The following is a 22,508-nucleotide window of genomic DNA, read 5'->3' as shown; positions in this document are numbered from 1 at the left end:
TCCCAAAGAAAACTGACCTGTTTTTGGCAAAGTGTCCAGCTGTGGATTTTGGCCTCTAGCCCAGCCTGCACCTAGGAAAACCTACCAAACTAGTGCATTTTTTAAAACTAAACACCTAGGGGAATCCAAGATGCAGTGACTTGTAGGGCTCTCGCCGGGTTCTGATGCCTAGAATCCTTTGCAAACCTCAAAATTTGACCAAAAAAAACACTTTTTCCGTACATGTCGGTGATAGAAAGTTCTGGAATCTCAGAGGAGCCACAAATTTCCTTCCACCCAGCATTTCCCTATGTCTTCTGATAAAAATGGTACCTCACTTGTGTGGGTAGACCTAGTACCTGCGAAAGGAAATGCCCCAAAACACAACGTGTACACATCACATTTTCCCCCAAAAAACTGACTTGTTTTTAGGAAAGTGCCTAGCTGTGGATTTTGACCTTTAGCTCAGCCGGCACCTAGGGAAACCTACAAAACCTGTGCATTTTTTAAAACTAAACACCTAGGGGAATCCAAGATGGGGTGACTTGTGGGGCTTTTACCAGGTTGTGTTACCCAGAATCCTTTGCAAACCTCAAAATTTGGCAAAAACGACACCTTTCCTTACATTTTGGTGATAGAAAGTTCTGGAATCTGAGAGGAGCCACACATTTCCTTCCACCCAGCATTTCCCCTAGTCTCCCTATAAAAATGGTACCTCACTTATATGGGTAGGCCTAGTAGCTGTGACAGGAAATGCCCTAAAACCGAACATAGACACATCACATTTTCCCCCAAAAAACTGACCTGTTTTTAGCAAAGTGCCTAGCTGTGGATTTTGGCCTTTAGCTCAGCCTGCACCTAGGAAAGCCTACCAAACCTGTGCATTTTTGTAAATTTAACACCTAGGGGAGTCCAAGATGGGGTGATTTGTAGGGCTGTCACCGGGTTCTGTTACCTAGAATCCTTTGCAAACCTCAGAATTTGGCCCAAAAAAATATTTTTCCTTTCATTTCAGTGACAGAAAGTTCTGTAATTTGAGAGGAGCCACAAATTTCCTTCCACCCAGCATTCCCCCAACTCTCCTGATAAAAATGGTACCTCACTTGTGTGGATAGGCCTAGTACCTGCTACAGGAAATGCCTCAAAACACAACGTGGACACATCACATTTTCCCCAAAAAAACTGACCTGTTTTTAGGAAAGTGCCTAGCTGTGGATTTTGACCTTTAGCTCAGCCGGCACCTAGGGAAACCTACAAAACCTGTGCATTTTTTTAAACTAAACACCTAGGGGAATCCAAGATGGGGTGACTTGTTGGGCTCTCACTAGGCTGTGCTACCCAGAATACTTTGCAAACCTCAAAATTTGGCAAAAAAAAACACTTTTCCCTTATATTTCGGTGATAGAAAGTTCTGGAATCTGAGGGGAACCACAAATTTCTTCCCACCCAGCATTCCCCCAAGTCTCCCGACAGAAATGGTACCTCACTTGTGTGGGTAGGCCGAGCGAGTACCTGTGAGAGGAAATGCCCCCAAAACACAACGTGGACACATCACATTTTCCTAAAGAAAACAGACCTGTTTTTAACAAAGTGCCTTGCTGTGGATTTTGGCTTTAGCTCAGCCGGCACCTAGAAAAACCTACCAAACCTGTGCAATTTTGAAAACTAAACACTTAGGGGAATCCAAAATGGGGTGACTTGTGGGGCTCTCACCGGGTTCTGTTACACAGAATTCTTTGTAAACTTCAAAATATGGCCCAAAAAATACATTTTCCTTATTTTCGGTGATAGAAAGTTCTGGAATCTGAGAAGAGCCACAAATTTCCTTCAACCCAGCCATACCCCAAGATTCCTGACAGAAATGGTACCTCATTTGTGAGGGTAGGCCTAGTACCTGCTACAGGAAATGCCTCAAAACACAACGTGGACACATCACATTTTCCCAAAGAAAACTGACCTGTTTTAGCAAAGTGCCTAGCTATAGATTTTGGCCTTCAGCTCAGCCGGCACCTAGGGAAAGCTACCAAACCTGTGCATTTTTTAAAACTAAACACCTAGGGGAATCCAAGATGGGGTGACTTGTGGGGCTCTCACTAGGCTGTGCTACCCAGAATACTTTGCAAACCTCAAAATCTGGCAAAAAAAATACTTTTCCCTTACATTTCGGTGATAGAAAGTTCTGGAATCTGAGGGGAACCACAAATTTCTTCCCACCCAGCATTCCCCCAAGTCTCCCGACAGAAATGGTACCTCAGTTGTGTGGGTAGGCCTAGTACCTGTGAGAGGAAATGCCCCCAAAACACAACGTGGACACATCACATTTTCCCAAAGAAAACAGACCTGTTTTTAACAAAGTGCCTAGCTGTGGATTTTGGCTTTAGCTCAGCCAGCACCTAGAAAAACCTACCAAACCTGTGCAATTTTGAAAACTAAACACCTAGGGGAATCCAAAATGGGGTGACTTGTGGGGCTCTCACCGGGTTCTGTTACACAGAATCCTTTGTAAACTTCAAAACATGGCAAAAAAATAAATTTTCCTTATTTTCGGTGATAGAAAGTTCTGGAATCTGAGGAGAGCCACAAATTTTCTTCAACCCAGCCATACCCCAAGATTCCTGACAGAAATGGTACCTCATTTGTGAGGGTAGGCCTAGTACCTGTGACAGGAAATACCCCAAAACACAATGTGGACACATCACATTTTCCCAAAGAAAACTGACCTGTTTTTAGGAAAGTGCCTAGCTGTGGATTTTGGCCTTTAGCTCAGCCGGCACCTAGGAAAACCTACCAAACCTGTGCATTTTTGAAAACTAAACACCTAGGGGAATCCAAAATGGGGTGACTTGTGGGGCTCTCACCGGGTTCTGTTACACAGAATCCTTTGTAAACTTCAAAACATGGCAAAAAAATTAATTTTCCTTATTTTCGGTGATAGAAAGTTCTGGAATCTGAGGAGAGCCACAAATTTTCTTCAACCCAGCCATACCCCAAGATTCCTGACAGAAATGGTGCCTCATTTGTGAGGGTAGGCCTAGTACCTGTGACAGGAAATACCCCAAAACACAATGTGGACACATCACATTTTCCCAAAGAAAACTGACCTGTTTTTAGGAAAGTGCCTAGCTGTGGATTTTGGCCTTTAGCTCAGCCGGCACCTAGGAAAACCTACCAAACCTGTGCATTTTTGAAAACTAAACACCTAGGGGAATCCAAGAAGGGGTGACTTGTGGGGCTCTCTACCTGTTTTTGTGGGAGGAGGCACCTGCGTTTTTGGTGCTGGGGATCAACAGCCAGATAGGGAAACCTACCAAAGCCAAACATTTCTGAAAACTAGACACCTGAGGGAGTCCAGAAAGGTGTGACTTGTGTGGATCCCCAAGTGTTTTCTTACCCAGAATCCTCAGCAAACCTCAAATTTAGCTAACAAATCTCATTTTCCCACATGTCTGTGTGGGATCACTGCACATGCACCAATTTCCGACCACCCAGCGTTCCCCTCAGTCTCACGGTAAAAACGATACCTCACGTGTGTTGGTGGGCCAAGTGCCTTTGACAGGTAAGAGACAAAAACCTGTTGAAAATGAGGGGGAACTAAAGTGGGTCTAAAAGGGCAGTTTGAAAAAAAACATTTTTAGGCTGACAAGTAGGGCAGAATCTTTATCGGTATAGATGCGACACTGCTGGGTGGTTGGAATTTTGTGGATTCCTGCAGATTCTGGAAGGTTCCATCACAAAAATGTGGGAAAATTGTGTGATTTCCAGCAAAGTTGGAGGTTTGCAGGGCATTGTGGGTAAGAAAATGGTGTGGGGTGCATGTGAAGAACACTGCCCTGGACTCAACCAGATGTTTAGTTTTCAGATGTGTCTAGGTCTGGTAAATTTTTCTACATGGCAGTGTCCCAAAGTCCAAAAAGTGCAGCCCTCACCACTCCAAGTGGGACGATTTTCAGGGACAAGCTCTCATGGTCCAAATGTAAAACCAAAATCCAAAATAATCAAATGTCCTTTTGGTTTCCGTTGGATAAGATGTTCTAGTGTGGGGGGGGAGCTGAAAGACTGTTACCCCCTTCAGTTGGGGTGGGGGCATAACCATTCCCAGACTTGTTGATATTCACCACCCCCCCTATTTTTTTATTCCCTGGTATCTAATAGGCTTTCTGCCCCCTGGGGAGTGGATCGGGGGTAATTGCCCCATCTGCCCACCAGTGGGCAGAACAACTTTGTCCCCATTTATTTGGGGTGGAGGTATGGCCATACCCCCACCCTCTTTTTTTAAAAATAATTCTTCTGTGGTGTATGGTGGGCTTTGTGTCCCCCAGTGGGGCAGATGAACCTTACAAAAATAGGCCAATCTGCCCCCGGGGGGGCAGAAATGGCCTAGAAAAATTTTCCACCCAGGGGACTGACCCTTGCCTAAGGGGCGCTCTCCTTGCGTGAAATTGGTGCAAAAAAAAATCCCTGGTGTCTAGTGGCTTCTGCCCCCCTTGGGGGCAGATGCACCTCAGAAAAATTGGCCGATTTGCCCCCAAGGTGGGCAGAAATGGCGTAAAATAAATTTGCCCCCCCAAGGAAGTGACCCTTGCTTAAGGAGTTGCTCACCATCTGTAAAAAAAAAAAAAAAAGAAATCCCTGGAGCAAGTGCAGAAATGGCCTCAAATTAATTTGCCCACCAGGAGAGCGACCCTTGCCTAAGGGGTTGCTCCCCTTTTTTTAAATTGTTGCAAAAAAACCCAAAAAACTGGTGTCTAGTGGTTTCTGCCCCCCTCGGGGCATTGGCCTAATACAAATAGGCCAATCTTCCCCCAAAGGGACCAAAAATGGCCTAAAATCAATTTGCCTCCCTAAGGGTGCGACCCTTGCCTAAGCGGTCGCTCCCCTTCCCAATGTAAACAAAAAAAATCCCTTTTGTCTAATGGCTTCTGCCCCCTGGGGGGCAGAAAAGGCCTATTATGAAATTGCCCCCTAGGGAGCGACACTTGCCTAACTGGTCGCTTCCCTTATAAACATAATTTAAAAAAAAAACATCCCTGATGTCTAATGGCTTCTAACCCCCCTGCGAGCAGAGAGGACTAATTACAATAGGCCGATCTGCCCCCAGGGGGGCAGAAATGACCTTAAAATTATTTGCCCCCCTGGGGAGTGACCATTGCCCAAGGGGTCACTTCCCTCGTGTCAATAACACACATAAACAAACATAGACAAAAAATGTCTAGTGGGCATTTCTACAGCCAGATCGCTTCACGATCGGGCAGCAGAAATGTTCAGAGAGACATCAAAGCAAAGGAATGGCCTTTCCTTTCCTTTGATGCCTCTCCTGCCCCCTGCTTTTGCATATCTCTTCCAATCCATGCTGGAAGCTCAGCCGTGGGGGGCGTCCTCTATGAGGTCGGCTGACGTCATCAGACGTCACTTGTGGGGGTCAGGGAGGTGGGGTGGAAGAGGAAGCGATTCCCCTTCTATCCCTGCCTATGGAAGGGGGTGCCGGGCCATCGGGGGAGTGCTAGCGCTTCTCACGAGGTCCCATAGCAGGACGTAATGGTTATGTCCTCGCCACCTGTGTGGTGCAAACGAGGACGTAACCGTTATGTCCTGGGCACTCAAGGGGTTAAAAATTGGTGGCATCAATCAAAATATAAAATCTTATTTCTCTAGTGAACAAGACCTTATCAAATAATGCTCCTTACTGGTGATTTAGCATTTCTATCCTTCACAGGAATTAAATGCTTAGTGAAGTCAACTGACCTTTTGACCCAGTAAGTAGTGTCGCAGAGCTATCAACACAATTTCAACATTACCCAAACAACAAATATTGTATTACTTGTTTGTGCTTGATAATACCCTTTTACTGGCTAGGAACAAATTCTCAAATCACACAAAGATTTTGCATTTGTACATAAGGTGAACTGTAAAATCTGGAAGATGTTTTCACTGGCTCTGCATTGATTGCCAATGGGTGTAATATGGGTTCAGAAAATCCAACAAAGAATTCAAGTCCAAGAGTCTTTCCTCCTGGTACATCTCTGCTATCTTGACATTTACAACAGTCTGTTTACTAGCCTTCCCAACAAATCATTCTTGAAAATCTAGAACCATGCTGCTTGCTTCCTGTGTAGCCAGAAAAAAATACAACCACATCAAACCTGCCCTGGAGTACTCTCACTGGATCCTAGTAGACTGACATTCAAATCACCAAATTGTGTACAAAAATCACTGCATGGACGATAGGCAGGTGACCTATTCAGTTTTTTAGTCCCCTGCCATTCCATTAGAGGATGTAGGTCTGCTAATCACATCATACTATACAGACAACTGGTTACAAGTAATTTGGAGGAAGAACTCTCCATGTGTAAGGCTCATCTGTATGGTACGCTTTACCAATTGTAAGCTGACTTTCTCAAATTCATGAAGTTGTTTAAAACTCACTTCTTCAAGCATACATATGTTTAGCTCATTCCCTGATGCTAGCCCCTTCTTGCGCTTGTTCATGCCCAAATCGGTAGGCACCTAAAATTGGTTATTGCCTTATCTTTACAGGTCACCTTTGCTATGTTGACTCTTTTCCAAAGCTTTACCACCTGTCAGCATATACGGCTGATGAGTTCCAGCAGCTGTTTTTCAATCATTCCTGGCTCACTGACTGTTTTGTGCTCTATACAGGACAGTGATCCTCTGCACGTTACCTCAGGTGTGAATGTATTGCCTCTATGAAGAAGTCAGTTTTTTTGCTGTGCTACATCCTCTGCCGCTTGGTACACCAGCTTTTTGATGAAGTGTAAACCGCACTGCAAGAGGCTGGAACATTTCTGGCATTGTGATTACTCTGAAGTGGCTCAAGCCAATTATCTCTAAGCCTAAGGGGGATATAAGAAGTAGCTAAGATATGTTTTGATTCAGTTCTACACCTCACATTTGCCAACTGCTACTAACAGCACGTAAGCGATTTTTAAAATAGTCCAGGACTTTTCTAAATCTGTGTGACCAAAAGATTATCTCTTCTTCTTCCATTTGGAAATATTTACCTTTTTAAGGAACATTTTTTGTATTTGTGATGCTGTGTTGCACAATGGCCCACTATGTAGGCTAGTTCAGCTTACAGATGTCCCCACCACCTGTCTCGGTCTGGGCAACTCATTAACCCAAATTAGCTTGCTTGTTCCTGACATTTTAAGGTTGAGCATAGCAGCGTGCAAGCGCAACTCTTCTCGGCATGATGTCATCTATTCTGTGGGCTTTAACCACACCCATTTCACACCCATCACTTTAATTTGTTCCGGAGCCGGACTTTCAAAATTCCAGTGATTTCCTAGGTAAATTCTTCATGTTTTTCTCGCCTTAAGGCTGCATAATTACACCTTGCAGACTGACCCTGTTACATGGATTATTGCACGATCGGCCATATACTTTTGAGAGTGCTCACTACTTTTTTCTTTTGTCTTGCCGCTTTGCGCTGCGTGGCGGCCATGGTGCTTTGAAGTTTCATATAGTGCGAACTAGCTCAGAGGTACTGCAGCACTTTGCATGAGTATCAGTTATGTCACACTGTTACCAAATCTGAGTCATTTAAATGTTTCTTTTCTTTCTCCCCTCACCGCGCCATGGCGGCCATGGCAATTTGAAGCGCGAACTTGATCAGAAGTATTAGGGCAGTTTGCATAAGCACCAGTTATGTCACATTGTTACCAAATCGGAGTCATTTAAATTTGCAAACCCATTCCTAAATTCTTCCTAGGTTTAGTAGTTGAAAAATATACAAATTGCAGCCATTTCAAGAGAAAAAAACACAGAAATCCTCAATGCAGCTCTCCCCCGGCACAGTGTGAGAGCTGATACTACAATATTTACTGCAGTCCGGAAACTCGCCCCATAATGCTTTGCGGAGCATTCCTTTTACAAAACATTTAGTCCATAACTCAACCTGTGGTGGTCCTAAGACAATGGGACCATGGCCAAACCATTCAGCACAACACACCCTTTCTGTCTAGGTCATCTCTGGGTCTTCACACTACATAAGTGGGGACCCCAAAATAATTACCCCTCCCACCATTGAGTGTCTTTTTAAGCGCTATCATGGCTTAACTTTGGTTTTATTGATGGAACTAGTTTGTGTTTTAAGTGCCTTGTTTCTAACAAGATTGCAGTAGACCTGACAACGTGTAATGCACTATGGTCCTCATTCCAACCCTGGCCGTCTCTGATCGCCAGGCCGGAGGGCAGCGGAAGCACCACCAACATGCTGGCGGTGCTTCCAGGGCTATTCTGACCGCGGCGGTAAAGCTGCGGTCAGAAAAGGGGAACCAGCGGTTTCCCGCCGGTTTTCCCCTGGCCCAGGGAATCCTCCATGGCGGCGCTGCTTGCAGCGCCGCCATGGGGATTCTGACCCCCTTCCCGCCAGCCTGTTTCTGGCGGTTTTCACTGCCAGAACCAGGATGGCGGGAACGGGTGTCGTGGGGCCCCTGGGGGCCCCTGCACTGCCCATGCCACTGGCATGGGCAGTGCAGGGGCCCCCTAACAGGGCCCCATACAGATTTTCACTGTCTGCTTTGCAGACAGTGAAAACCGCGACGGGTGCCACTGCACCCCTGCAACTCCGCCGGCTGCATTCGGAGCCGGCTTCCTCGTTGCAGGGGCTTTCCCGCTGGGCCGGCGGGCCGCCTTTTGGCGGTCGCCCGCCAGCCCAGCGGGAAAGCCAGAATGGCCGCTGCGGTCTCCTGACCGCGGAGTGGCCATTCGGCGGTAACCGCATGGCGGGCGGCGACCGCCGCCCGCCGCAGTCAGAATGACCGCCTATGTTCTTTAGGGGCTCCACATATGATTACACTGCATTACTTTCTGCCATTCTTTTTTCATGTGGCTATGTTCTCCAGTGATTAACTATGTGGCTACATGAGCATGTTTCTTACAAATGCTATTTTTGTTGTGGTGCCCTCTAGGGCCTGTTGTGAACATTACAGTCTAATGGCAAAAGTTTATTTCCGATAACGGTTTTTATTAGGTTTACATGATGATTGTATATGTTTTATTAATCTCTGCTTATTGCAATTATGACAATGATTGAGGCCAACATAACATCCTCATTATACTATGACTGTTTGGACACTCTTGATATGTTTGGGTGACCTTTCAAGTTTATTTCTCTCTTATTTCTCTTGTTACTCCTCCGTGGCTGTCTTGGGACTTTTTTTGGGAATTGTGTTAGCCAGCCAGCAACTCTGATGGTAGGGTGGTGAAACTGGTATTCTACTGGAATTAGCATGGCAGATTTAAATTATGATGCTAAATGGCAACATTTTCATTTTTTTGCTGCAGATAGAGGAAAAAGGTAAATGGAAGTGCTTTAGTTATATGCAGGGCCAGCAAAATTATGTGGCAGGAAAAGACCAAATTATGAGGTAGGGTTGACCAATTTATGTAGCAAGAAAATTCCAATTTTGCATTTACAATACCTGTAGCTCTAACTCTCGCAAATGCGAGACTTACTGCATTGTAAATGCTTGTTTCTTTTTCATGCTTATTTACCTTTATTTTTTTTACTCTTGCATTTGCACCCTTAGGCCCTGATTTATACTTTTTGGTGCAAAACTGCACTAACGCAGTTTTGCACTAAAAGGTTTAGCACCAGCTTGCACCATTTCTGTGCACCAGCCGGGCACCAAGGCCCGTATTTATACTCCGTTTGCGCCGAATTTGCGTCGTTTTTTTCGACGCAAATTCGGCGCAAAACTAACGCCATATTTATACTTTGGCGTTAGACGCGTCTAGCGCCAAAGTATTGGCAAATAGCGTCATTTTTTTGGGTGAACGCCTTCCTTGCATTAATGAGATGCAAGGAAGGCGTTCCCGTCTAAAAAAATGACGGGGACGCAAATGCGTCGTATTTATACTCCCGGGCAAAAATCACGCCCTGGAGTTGGCGGGTCAAAAAACCCCGCATTTGCGCCACTATTTAACGCCTGGGTCAGGGTAGGCGTTAAGGGGCCTGTGGGCTCAAAATGAGCCCACAGGTGCCCTCCCCTGCCCCCAGGGACCCCCCCTGCCACCCCCGCCCACCCCAGGAGGACACCCAAGGATGGAGGGACCCACCCCAGGGACATTCAGGTAAGTTCAGGTAAGTATAATTTTTTATATTTTTTAAAAAAATTTGGGTGGCATAGGGGGGCCTTATTTGTGCCCCCCTACATGCCACTATGCCCAATGACCATGCCCAGGGGACACAAGTCCCCTGGGCATGGCCATTGGGCAAGGGGGCATGACTCCTGTCTTTACTAAGACAGGAGTCATGAAATGGCGTCTGGGCGTCGTAAAAAAATGGCGCAAATCGGGTTGAGGCGATTTTTTTGCCTCAACCTGACTTGCCCCATTTTAAGACGCCCTAACGTCATTTTTGCCCAACGCCGGCGCTGCCTGGTCTACGTGTTTTTTTTCCACGCACACCAGGCAGCGCCGGTCTGCTTGCGCCGGCTAACACCATTCCATAAATACGGCGCCCGCATGGCGCTTCAGAATGGCGTTAGACGGCGCTAAATTTTTTGACGCTAAACTGCGTTAGCGCAGTTTAGCGTCAAAAAGTATAAATATGGGCCCAAATTTCTGCAATGGTGCAAGCCGGTGCAAAGGGTAGGCTAGCCTCAACACAAATGATATTAATCGGGTGGGGTTGGCGGTATGGAAGAAGGGGGTTTTGCACCAAAAAATGACGTTAGGCAGGTTAGGGTAAAAATAAAATGACTCTAACCAGATTAGCATCATTTTATGGCTCTAAACCTACCATGCCACATGACTCCTGCCTTAGAAAAGGCAGGAGTCATGCCCACCACCCCAATGACCAGCACAGGGGACAACGGTCCCCTGGGCATGGCCACTGCACCCTGTGCCATGTATGGGGGCCCATTTCAGGGCCCCCTATGGCACTTTAAAAAATAAAATAAAATACTTACATTTATGTACCTGTACTTATCTAGGATGTGGTCCCCCATCCTCTGCTGTCCCTCTGGTGTGTGTGTGGGGGGGTGTCCCTGGGGCCTGGGGAGTGCACCTGTGGGCTTGTTCCATGGTAGGTCCTAACACCTGCCCTGACCCAGTCGTGAAAAAATGGGGCAAAGCAAGCTTTGCACCATTTTTCTACCCCTCCTCCCTCCCATGCACCATATTTGCACAGGAGTATAAATATGGCGTTAAGGCCATAGAGTCATTTTTTGCACGGGGACACCTACCTTGCATCTCATTAAGGTAAGGTAGGTTTCCATGTCCAAAAAATGACTTTAACTCAATAGATTTGGAGCCAGATGGGTCTACCGCCAAAGTATAAATAGGGAGTTAGTTTTGCACGGAATTAGAGTTAAAAAAAAAGACGCTAATTTGGTGCAAACAGAGTATAAATGTGCCTCTTACGCTCTTAACTACCCTCAATGCCGCTCTCTGCATTCTGTAAGTGCATTTCTCTGGTGCTTCTCGTTGTAGGGTTACTTGCACTTTAAAATGAAAATTGCTTTACTCTTAGTATTGATATCTCATGATTTCAGTGCTGTAGTGTTTTTCTCCTTTTTTATTTGCTTAGGGGTTTGATAATTTAGGTTTGCTTTTTCTAATACATACAGACACAACTCCACCTGCTAGTGCCTCTTAGATACTTTGCTCCATCTTTGTCAAGCTGGCTTCACTATGTTTAGAACCCATGTCTTTTAAGGGCCCCTGGTTTCCTCTCAACATGATACTCATTCTCTGCTATCCTTATTGCTGGCCATGTGATCTAATGTCATCAATTCTGATGAAATAACCTTTATTCACCCAAAATTCTGTAAAACATATAACAGTAAACTTAGACCTATAAACATTAAAACACTCAAAACACCATCTTGAAGCTAAAAAACTTGCTATTACAATACTTGAAGTCATTTCTTTTGATAATTACAATTTCTAAATCAATACATTACCTTATGAAGGGCAGATCCAACACCTATTACTCAAATCGAACAAAAAAGTACACTCCCAATTGCCTACTGTCGTAATAACAGGTTCTAATGGTTAATTAAATGGAATCATGGGATTTATAGATGCTATCTATCAATCACAACAATTACTATTCATCCAAAAATGCTGTTGTTGTTTATAATGCAGACTTCATAAAATTGACACATTTGCATTAACCCAATGTTGCATGTAAGGTATGGAGCAGGAAGATTGCCTATCTTCACAAGGTATTTCCCTGTGTTACAATTTGGGGGATAAGCATTTTTGTATTATCTCTTTCTTTCATTCATATGTTATGGACAAATGTGCCTTATCTTATTGTTTATTTAAACCACACAGGCAAATAGTGGATGACATCATGAGCAGGGGTACTTCCAATTACAGATGGAAAGACAGGGTGATTTATGTCCATGTTCCCTAATAATCAGCATTTGGTTGCTGTTTTATAGAGAACAAACTTTGCAGTGATTTACATGAGCACCAGTTACATTATATAGGGTTTGTAGGCATGGGAAGATTACCTGATTTGCCCATGATCACAGGATGTTGAGCTTATGCCGAGACTCAAACTTGATTCACCAGTTCCAAAGTTGGCATCTCTCCACATAATGCTTCATCCCCTTCCAGAATATCAACACTGAATTATCAATCTACCAAAATATTTTGGCCTTAATATTGCCTACCAGAATATCATGAAGGCATACACATGTAAGCATGGGTTTACTAAACTTAACTCCACATACATGTATCTTGAGAATAGATCTTCACTGTATGTAGATGTGGAGTCCAGAATAGCATAGGGCCTATTTACAAAGATAAATAATGTGTATATTTACTAATGTTTATACTTACTACTACGCCAAGGTGTAATTTTACACTTTTTTGCTAGTTCCTATTTCTAAGTGTAAATTTACACTTAGTTGTAGACTTAGATGTCTCCACCTCCTTATATAAGAGGGTAGTGCCTCCTACAACAAGATTTACAATTGTAAAATTACTACTAATAACTTTGCACAGATGAAGATCTTTGCCATTGTGTTGAAGCTTTCCCTGTGGGGAAGTATAGGGAAAATTATTATATTTTACTATTCTTTAAACACATTATTTAAAAAATAAAATCTACAATACACATATAAAATAATTTGACATATTTATATTGAATCCAGAACTAATAAAATAAAATAAAACATTACAGCATGTCAACTAATCAAACTGCATGTACTAAATAATTAATTCACTTAAATATTACAATCTCTACTGGGTTATACAGGCGATAATCCCCAAAATATGAGGTGCCTCACTGCCATGGCCTTTCTCCTGGCCAAAGAGAGAGAGCACTGCGTTGGGGTAGTAAACATACCCCTAAAACGAATATGTGGTTGAGAAGTCTAATTTACTGTGATAACACCAGTGAACTGTATGCCTCCCTTCAACCTCCCACCTCCAGACGCAAAGATATTTGGCAACCTCTGAGGAATTATTTACCTACCCTAGAAAACCCGCTGTCTGGAATATAGCACCTGCGGCTCATACTGTTTTTTTCTTTCCACTTGTTGTATCTTATCCATTGTGCTCTCAAATAGCCTATATAGCTGGTATCATGCTTGTGCTTTCTTATTTTATGCTAGAACATTTAACGCCACTCTGCCTTAACTTCTGCTATTATATATCGACAACCTATATCATAGCACTCTGCACCACACTCCCTCTATGTCGGGAGGACACTGTTATGTAACTGTATGGTATGAAAATCAACACAGTTTAAAAACTGTTTTTTTTTTATTTAAATTGTTTGTATTAAAATTATAAAAGTTTAATTTAATTATTTAATTACATTTTAAAATAAATAATGATTTAATAATTGTATAGATTTTTCTTCCTTTCAGTAGAAGTCCAGTCTGTACTACAGGTACTCCTATTTTGACAACTCAGGACGTTAGTAACTTTAGAAGTGTAGTTTGTGAATACCAGTGGTCTTATTCTTTTACGGGGCTCTATTTTGTATTAGAATGTCCCTCCCTGACCCCTCCTTAAATGTATCTACATCACTCCAATTTAGCACTAAGTATTCCACATTTTCAGAGGCTTTACCTTGTCCCTGCCATGTAATACTGAAGTACATGTGCTGAGAACACCACCTTTGCAGAGATCTCCTCACATAAAAGAATGGAGAGATGGGGGCTGAGGTCTCCAGCCAGAGGTTTGTGAATACGAATTTGCAATATATGAGTAGTGCTACTGCAATACTGCTTTACATACTACAAAACACAGTTAGTAAATAGGCCCCTAAATCTATAGCTACCTATATAGCGTACCGCCACAGTATTCCAGCAGTAGATATTTTGCCATGGATATTTTTGTCCTCAATATTTTTGCATGCAACCCAACTAACATCCCATCTTGATCCTGTAATATGGCCACTGGTTTGAGTGTCCAGCGAATGCAGTATTTGATGTTATATATACATATGCAAATACTGCCTCCTCCGGGCACTGAAACCAGTGACCATGTTACAGGATCGGTGAGAGCAATTCTCACAACTCACAACTCTCACTTTATAACTTGATGGGCTTGACTTTTGAAATATGCCCAGAGGAAGCTTTTCAAATCGAATTCAATAAGGTGTGTGGAATTTCACTAAATAATCCGTTATGTTGCTTTTCATCTTTAGAGCTGCTACATGTACAGTTGTCGAAGAAATTGTATTGCTTTGTTATGCAAAAACTATGGAAGTCAATAAAAACGTGAAGTAAGGTTTAGAAAAGCTGCAGGAGTTTCAATACCTGCGGCGGCTTAGAAAACAAAATGAAATGTGTATTTTATGCAAAAACTAACCAATCAGCAGGACTCCCAGCTCCCTCCGAGGAGCGCTGTCTCTGCTCTGTTAATTTAACAATTTGATAAACAAACTCCATGTGGGCTCCATGTGTCTGCTTAGGTGTGATTGACACCTTCTGGCGCATGTGTCCATGTGCCATTTGGGGGCAGCACGCGCTCAGAGCCCATGTTTACATTGACGCCTGTGACTCCCCTCTGTATGCGTGTCTGGGGGGAGCCGGGGGTGTCGAGGTATAAACGGCGCAGCGGACGCGTAAAGGGTCAGAGCCTCTTCGTACACACTCGGAGCAGTAGCTACAGCAGCACAAGAAGAAACGGCCACTATCGGGGACACCACATCAGGACCTCAGGCGAAGCCACAAACGAGCCTAGAAGTGCAGCACCGGGGACAGTTGCGTCCGGAACGGCAGTTCACGAGCCTTTATGATTTGCAACACAAACCACAACTGCAGCATGAAAGAACCGAGGCTCGCTTCCCGCCCGGTGCCGGCCCGGAGGAGCCCCTGCTGCCACTGCCAGCGGCCTGTGCGACCCTCACAGTGGTGAGTCAAAGGGGAATTAGAAGCCGCAAAAGCCCCAGATGATGGGTTACGCTTTGAACCATTCAGTACTTTGGGCAAAATGGGGAGAATAACTATGCTGACGTCAGTGACCGTGCTTGAAGTATTTTTGCATGCCAGGCTTTTTCAGGGTGCTTGAACAAGCTACTGTTTGCGTTCCACATAGACCAGTGATCTTCACATTTTTAATGCTGCGCCCCAGTGCAAAAAAAAAACATCTGGGGCCACTCCAAATTTTTCACGATTATTCTTTTAAATTAACAATGTTCAAATATGACTACACTTATCTGAACATTGTTAAAATCTGTTACTGTTTTAAAAATGCAATCAAATACATGATGCCAGGCTTACTATTCTGGTCAGACAGGCCTTACTAATGTATGAGTACCCACAGTGTGATTATTGGGGTGGGGGTTTTGAAGAGGATGTGGAGTCCCTTCCCTTTTGACACAGGGTTCCAGCTTGGATATAAATGACAAAACATGTTAGTGATGGATCTTTACAGCGGTTTGGTGCTGATCTTTTTTCAGCTTAAAACAAAGCCCAGTTATCAGTATAATGTGTCCTTTGGTCAGAGACGGGCACCCCTTCCCCCTCCGCGATCATTTGAGACCCCCTGGTTGGGGGAGGCTTCAGTTTGAAGACCTCTGACAGTCTGAGCCATGCTACCCACAGACCCCGCATACAGACACACAAGTTGCCATACGTGCGGGCCACATCGACCGCAAAGACGGGCTTCCCCCGTATGTGGCCACACACCCCGATGACAGGCTGCCATAGTATGGAGACTGGCACAGACGGAACCTGCCATGCGTACCCCAAAGACAGTCTGTCTTGGTTCTGACTCGCAGCACACTAGCCCCCAAGTCCCGCACTCCCCCCTCCCGACCTCACGCACTCTTTCTGCCACATGGGCTTCCGTTGGAGAGGCTGGCCGGCCTGTATGTGCCAAGTTCCCAACCAAACTACCATAGACAGGCTGGCTGCCCCACTTGTAGACTGGAATAATTTGGTTTTCCAGGCCCCGCGCCTGAGATGAGTGCGCATCTATTCCCGGCGCTCGTTATTGACAGCACAAGTGCGCCCTGGGCTTATTATAGAAGCACACAAGCCCTTCCTGAAGCAGCTAAGTGTTCACTTGTTTATGATATTTTATGATATTAATTAGAACAGCGAGAACCTAGCTCTGGCGATGTGATGATGTGTTGATAGGATGCTGTGTCTTCGTGTTTATGTTTTTTTCTTAGTCCTAATGTTTGTACGTTTTTTGGAGCGCGGGCTGGATTTTTGACTGGCATGCGCTTTCTCTGTGCACGAAAGGCAGATTGTTCATCTTTTTCTGCATGAGGTGCACACAGTGGACACAACCTCTGTTTACCACCTCTGGTTGGCGATCAGTAATAATCTGAAACATACTAGTGAGTGACTGGAAACCCTAGTTTGATGTTAAGTGTTATATAATTTCGAGATATCAACATTGTCGCATGGAAAGCACAGGGAAGGTTCTGTCCTAGTCACCATATCTTCCCACCCTTTCTCTTTCCTGCCATTTTTAATCTGTCAATGAAAACTTGGATTGGGTGAAAGGAACTGAAGCACAAGAGAGGTTTCACAGTTGGAACAACGGTGCCAATGTTGTCCAGTCTTGCCAGTAATGGCTCTCAAGGACAGGAGCCTTCACTTGCTAGAGGACTGTTTCTCCACAGAGAGATTAATAACATTAGATGTGCACTGAGCAGTGTTGGATCCTGTGCAGCGTCGAGCACACTGGCTTCCTGTTCCATGCTTTCTGTACACATAGTGATTGCTCCTGTTACTTCTTTCAGGTCCGAAGGCTTCTGGAGACCTTGGCTTTTCAGCAGGAGGGACTCTGAGCGATTACAGGCCAGAAAAACACAGAGACTGGTGAGTGGTTGAAAATACCATCTGGAGAAGCTGGTTTGTTGAAAAAATAAAATTAAGGAAATTCACCTCAGTCGTTTTATTTTGCGAAGAAGCTGTTAATGCATGTTTCCACGTGAGAAGGACATAACATCACTCACTCCCTTACCCATCACATCATTCCGTAGCAAAAACATGCATTGAAGAAAGGAGTTTTTGTTCCAAAGAGAGGCACATATCCCTGTTTGAGGAGCAGTTAGAGTGAATGCTCGAGTTATATTTAAAAGTTTATATTTAATTTTAATAAAAATTGCAATAGTATTTTAAAACATCACAGCATAAGAAAGTAGTAGTAAAAATGCTTAATCGTTTTTTAGTATAGAATAAAATTATAAAATACACTATGAAACATACATTCACACGAATTTTGGATTTATGCTCCATTTTCTTTAAAAACGATGTCAATAGCATAAAAGGACGAAATGCCTGCTTTTTAAGTGCTTCAAATGTTTGTCTTGTATCATTCATGTCTCCACATACCGAATTAAGCTGTGGTCTGTGATGGAAACCTCAGAACTAAATAGAAAGTTATTCCTGGACTACCACATATGTTGTGTTAACATAACAATGCAGATTATGTGCCACATAAAAATAACAATACAACATTGACTGCCATAAAGGAGCAAAGCCTTTAAGTAGTGTTTTCTTCTCATCTAGCACTGGGCAGATTGCAAATTAATGCTTCAATTTCTTTTAAATCAGAAAGACAAAGCCATCATCAACTATTCCATAAAAGTATTCTCAAACAGGGCCAGTCTTTCAGGCTTACATTGCTCAGTGGTTGCAGGAGTTGCACATTTGTTCAATTGTGACCCTACAGCTAGTCAGAAGCCCCTGTTTAAGACTGGGACTGAAAGTAAGATATCCTAGCAGGTATCGATGTGCAGCCAGTTCTCTGTGTATATAGACTTTGGCCGCGAGCTCATCTTTGTTGTGTCTCTTTTCCACAGCCCTGTGGTCCGCTGCCCGGAAAACATGGAAGTTACAACCACCCAGTCAGGTGAGTAATGAGATATGTCACTTATGGCACATTATATTAAATAATATTGAATTATTTTCCCAAGACAGAAGATTATAGTTTTTTATAGGCAGAAATAACGCTAAACTGTTACATGTAAAATTGTTGTACTTTGTGCTTAATAAATTTAAAGGGAAAATTTGAGTTCCACTGACTCCTCTTCAGGACATGCTAGTAGAGAGATGATCGTTTAAAAAGTAGACTAGCTTGGCTCTGACAACAATGGACTAGCAACAAATCACTCCCATCTATTGCCTGGCTACCATTACCTTTGTAGCATGTGTGTCAGCCTAGATTCATGCCTCTTCTTTCATACATTAAATAGTTTGCTTAGTGGAGCTCTTAGCATGTAAATACAAACGTAATTTTACACTAGTTCGTCAGTGAAATGTCAATGCAAAAACAGCCGTCACTAGTGAAAAAAAACTCTGTAATTGGTACAATTAAATTAATCAGGCCCATTCATTTCAAAAGGAAACAGTGAGGGAAATTCAACAGTGATGGATATCAGTCAGCAATGGTTCATGTAAGAGAAGTTTGTGTCCTATGAAGTAAAGTTGAGTGTCTTATTTAGAGCTCGGGCGATCGTGAAATGTGACCTGAAGTGTGAGGCTAGCTTTACACCACAGGACAGCTCTGCTAATAACAGACGAGACGCAGGAGAGATTTACGATGATTGAACTGTCAGTGGCCTCACTTGCTGAATAATAATAGTCATCAACGTGTGGACATTTTCATATAATTGTCTGTTCAGCTGGGGTCTTTGCTTGTCTTTTCAGCTGTTCAGTGAGGCATTGAACAATAGGGGGGGGGGGGGTCGCTCTTTTGAGTCAGTTTTGCTGATCTAATTCCCCAAGATATAATCTAAAAATAGAAGCAACGTGTCACTAGTTAAACCTTCTCAGAGGTATAGCTATCGTTAACACAACACGGGCTGTCTCCGTGGTCCAGAGGTATGAGGGATGCACCACACCCACAATTTGACTGTCTTTTATTATCTAAACATATGCCTGGGAGACCCTTTTTATTCTCACTTGTATTTGGGTTCACAACTCCCTTGCTCCATTACTGGTGCTACTGTATGCTTTTCATAAAAAAATATAAATATATATTTTCAAAATCTGTCATTGCGAATAATATTTTGTTAAAATGTGAAAAACAATGTAGTTCTCCATCTGCAATCAGTGTATTGCTGTTGTATTCTTGTTGACATATGTTCTGCATCTGGTTGGTGTAAGTGAAAAAACAATGTATTTTAAATGAATCTCTATTACATGAATCTGATCATGGTTGAAATGTTCTTATTTTCTTGCAGATTGTTTTGGCCTAAATCCAAATGCTCCCCTCACTTGTATGAGGCAGGGGAAGCTCTCCTGTCAAGCTTCCCCGTTCAGGCCACCATCTCCTTCTACGAAGAGTCTGATTCAGAGAGTGAAGCTGACAGCAGCGACGAGAGCCATGATTCTGGTATCGACTCAGAATGAACCAGCATAAACTCCATTATTGTACACTATGCAAACTCACTCACTCATGTGACTTTTCAGTGCATTGCATCACTTGAAAATGAGTGAACAACACTTAAAAATCAAGTGGGAGCAAACCAGTCAGGAAAGTTGTAATCTTCAAATTAATATTCTTCAATCAAAAATACTATACTCCTCTGTGACCTGCTTCATCTAGGGAAGTTGGGGATATCAGGTTCTTCACACTGTGCACAGACACCATGACACTGTAGGTGAATAGATGCACATGGATATAAAACGTGGATTGACTGCTGATTTAGCGGATCAATTTCTGTACTCAAAGGCTTCCAGGTGCCATCACCAGTGTCACTTCTGACTCCCTCCTGCAAATGGACGATGGGAAGGGTGTGCTTTTCAGTTGCAAACTGTTTCGACCGTATGCTCTTCCAGTTAATTGTAGTACGATGTTGTACAGAAAATGGAAAACCAATCTTTATAGAGAACATCAAACCCTTCCAACTTTCAAATAAATATCCAGCTTTGAAGCTCACTAAATGATGGTCAGAAAGACAAGCTTTTCCTGACAGCTGATGGTTCACTAAGAATTGAAGATCACCTTCAGCCTTAATAGTTTGATGTATGGGTCCACAAAACATTTAATGAGTAAATGCCTCTCTTAATGCAAAAAATGTATAATATTGTATTATAAAAGTTTATTTTAAGTTATTTCAGAGCTAAATTGAATAATTTAATATGTATATGAAAGACTTTATTTGAAACCTTTATTTTTATAACATTTTGGCTGTGTAAATATAATTACTTTCAGTAAATAAATCAAGTCTAGTGGAGTAATTTTTGAGGAGTTTTGTTTTGTGGTTACATTGTGTCTTTCATCTATGGTAACAACAGGCCTTTCTGGTGCAAGATGGACAAAAACTTGTCAAGTACGTAAACAAAGAGATGTGTTTGTTGATTGTTAGAATGAACACTACGTTAGTCTGTACTGTGTGCTTCCAGAATACTGTGTTTTCCGGCTTCATGTTCTCTGAAATGATTGGTAGTTGGTGTAACTTAAAGGACCATGTCCATCGTTATCCCCATGTATGAGGTCTTTGTACAGGGTAGATACTCTCTCTCGATTTTATTCACCCCCCCCTTTCATTGGAATCTTTTTTTCATAAACTCTCCTGTTCTCTCTCTGGCTGTACTTTTTTTCTTCTCACTGACATCATTCTTCTTGGTTCCTGCCCATCTCTCAGCACCTCACCCTCACGCTGCATCTCCTTGTCTTTTTTCAACCTCCCCTCAGATCTCATTTCCCATTTTATCTTTCTCACACTCCAGCCCTCTCTCCCCTAGTCCCATTTTCTAAGACCTTAATTGTCTGTAACACCCCTATATCTCTCTGACCTAAATTCCCCCCACCCTCTGACTTTGCTCCTCCTGATATTACTTTGTTCTTCCCGCTCAAGGCAAGGGGCGTTGTCTCGGAAAGTGCTTGGTCACTGGTGGGGGCTGTACTGAAGTACGCTCGACAGAGAGTCCCATGTTAGCCACGGTCCATCTTAGATGCCTCAGGCAGGTTGTAGCCATGGTTCCCAATATCGCCTTCATGGGTACCCGCTGAACACATTAGCAGTGCCTTAAGTGGAATGGCCCAGGATGGGCTGCTGCTTCTGTTTGGCACCAGTGCTGAGGCCCATCATGTAATAAAATGTTAAAGGGCTAGCAAGGCAAGACATAATTAAAGAAACAACACACAATAAGCTTGCAGATGTTTTTAAGTTTAGGTTAGTCAGAGTTTTTCAGGGATTTTCTTTGCCCTGTGCCATCATGATTGATACTCTCTGTCCATCTCTCAAATGCCACAACTATTAGAACCACATCTGGAATCAGCTGCAGCACCTACAAAGAATATAACAAAGATGCACATAGTGGCACATTGTTGCTTCAAGCCTATATTATTTTCTTTCAAGCTTAGCAAAAATAATATTTCGGGGACTTTCCTTGTGCACAAGTTCTCAGTATTGGAGAGCCTTATTGGTAATCCGTACACTTTAAATTTGTCCTCTGCAGATGTTTTCCATTACATTGCAGTATTTGTAGTAGTGTAGATGTTTTATACCATTTCTTTCCAGAACCCTGCGCAAGTTGAAAACCCTTCTCTCCCAAGGGCATCCTGATAGTCACTATACCACATTGTTCTACATTCCCTAGTGCCTCAAATACCTGATTATGACCTCTGGTCCACCCACTTACTATGGCCCTTCGCTCCAAAAGGCGATGCTAGTGGTACAACACTGAGTTCATCATAGGTAGAACTCATCACATCCTTCATTTTTTTTAACAGTTAGGCCCTATCACGGTTTTTTTTGTAAAGTTTGTAAATAGCAGACATTGACAGTTCACTTTAGCAGAAAAAGTGAGACTCAAACACTTTCAGGTGAAAGGTGTTTGTGACATTTTTACTCTCTCTATGCCAGAACTTGAATAGAATACAGAACATAGTTCATTCACATGTTTATTCATTTTGTGGTTATGTGTAGCAAAAATAAGACCGAATGGTCAGGGGAGAACTTTACAAAGATTCAAGTTAGAGGAGAAATACAATGTACACAGGATTACACAGTATGTACACAGTATTACATTGTGTAATTATCCATCAAAGTGTAGAATGTGTGCCTTTTCATGGCCTTGTAAATATGGACCCCTTTCACGCATAACACTGTGTGAAAGGGGCTT

At 43.1% G+C, this 22,508-nt stretch overlaps 1 protein-coding gene across 1 annotated transcript; it reads left to right on the top strand.

Moving 5' to 3' along the window:
• The first annotated feature begins 14,953 nt into the window (after positions 1 to 14,953).
• LOC138296458 (protein ripply2-like) lies at positions 14,954 to 20,562 on the top strand. The gene is made up of 4 exons (XM_069235592.1): positions 14,954 to 15,326; positions 17,171 to 17,249; positions 18,236 to 18,285; positions 19,619 to 20,562. The coding sequence occupies exons 1-4, from the start codon at positions 15,208 to 15,210 to the stop codon at positions 19,785 to 19,787; spliced, it is 417 nt and encodes a 138-aa protein (XP_069091693.1). The 5' UTR covers positions 14,954 to 15,207; the 3' UTR covers positions 19,788 to 20,562.
• The last annotated feature ends 1,946 nt before the right edge of the window (positions 20,563 to 22,508 follow it).

Source organism: Pleurodeles waltl, chromosome 5 (genome assembly GCF_031143425.1).
Source record: "Pleurodeles waltl isolate 20211129_DDA chromosome 5, aPleWal1.hap1.20221129, whole genome shotgun sequence".
Taxonomy (NCBI): domain Eukaryota; kingdom Metazoa; phylum Chordata; class Amphibia; order Caudata; family Salamandridae; genus Pleurodeles; species Pleurodeles waltl.
This window is presented reverse-complemented; position numbering and strand designations above follow the sequence as displayed.

Bases quoted from the DNA above. Each gene is read 5' to 3' on its own strand.
- LOC138296458 (XM_069235592.1), top strand. From the start codon at position 15,208: ATGATTTGCAACACAAACCACAACTGCAGCATGAAAGAACCGAGGCTC. The intron at 17,250-18,235 runs GTGAGTGGTTGA...TCTTTTCCACAG, and splicing joins CCAGAAAAACACAGAGACTG to CCCTGTGGTCCGCTGCCCGG. The intron at 18,286-19,618 runs GTGAGTAATGAG...ATTTTCTTGCAG, and splicing joins AGTTACAACCACCCAGTCAG to ATTGTTTTGGCCTAAATCCA.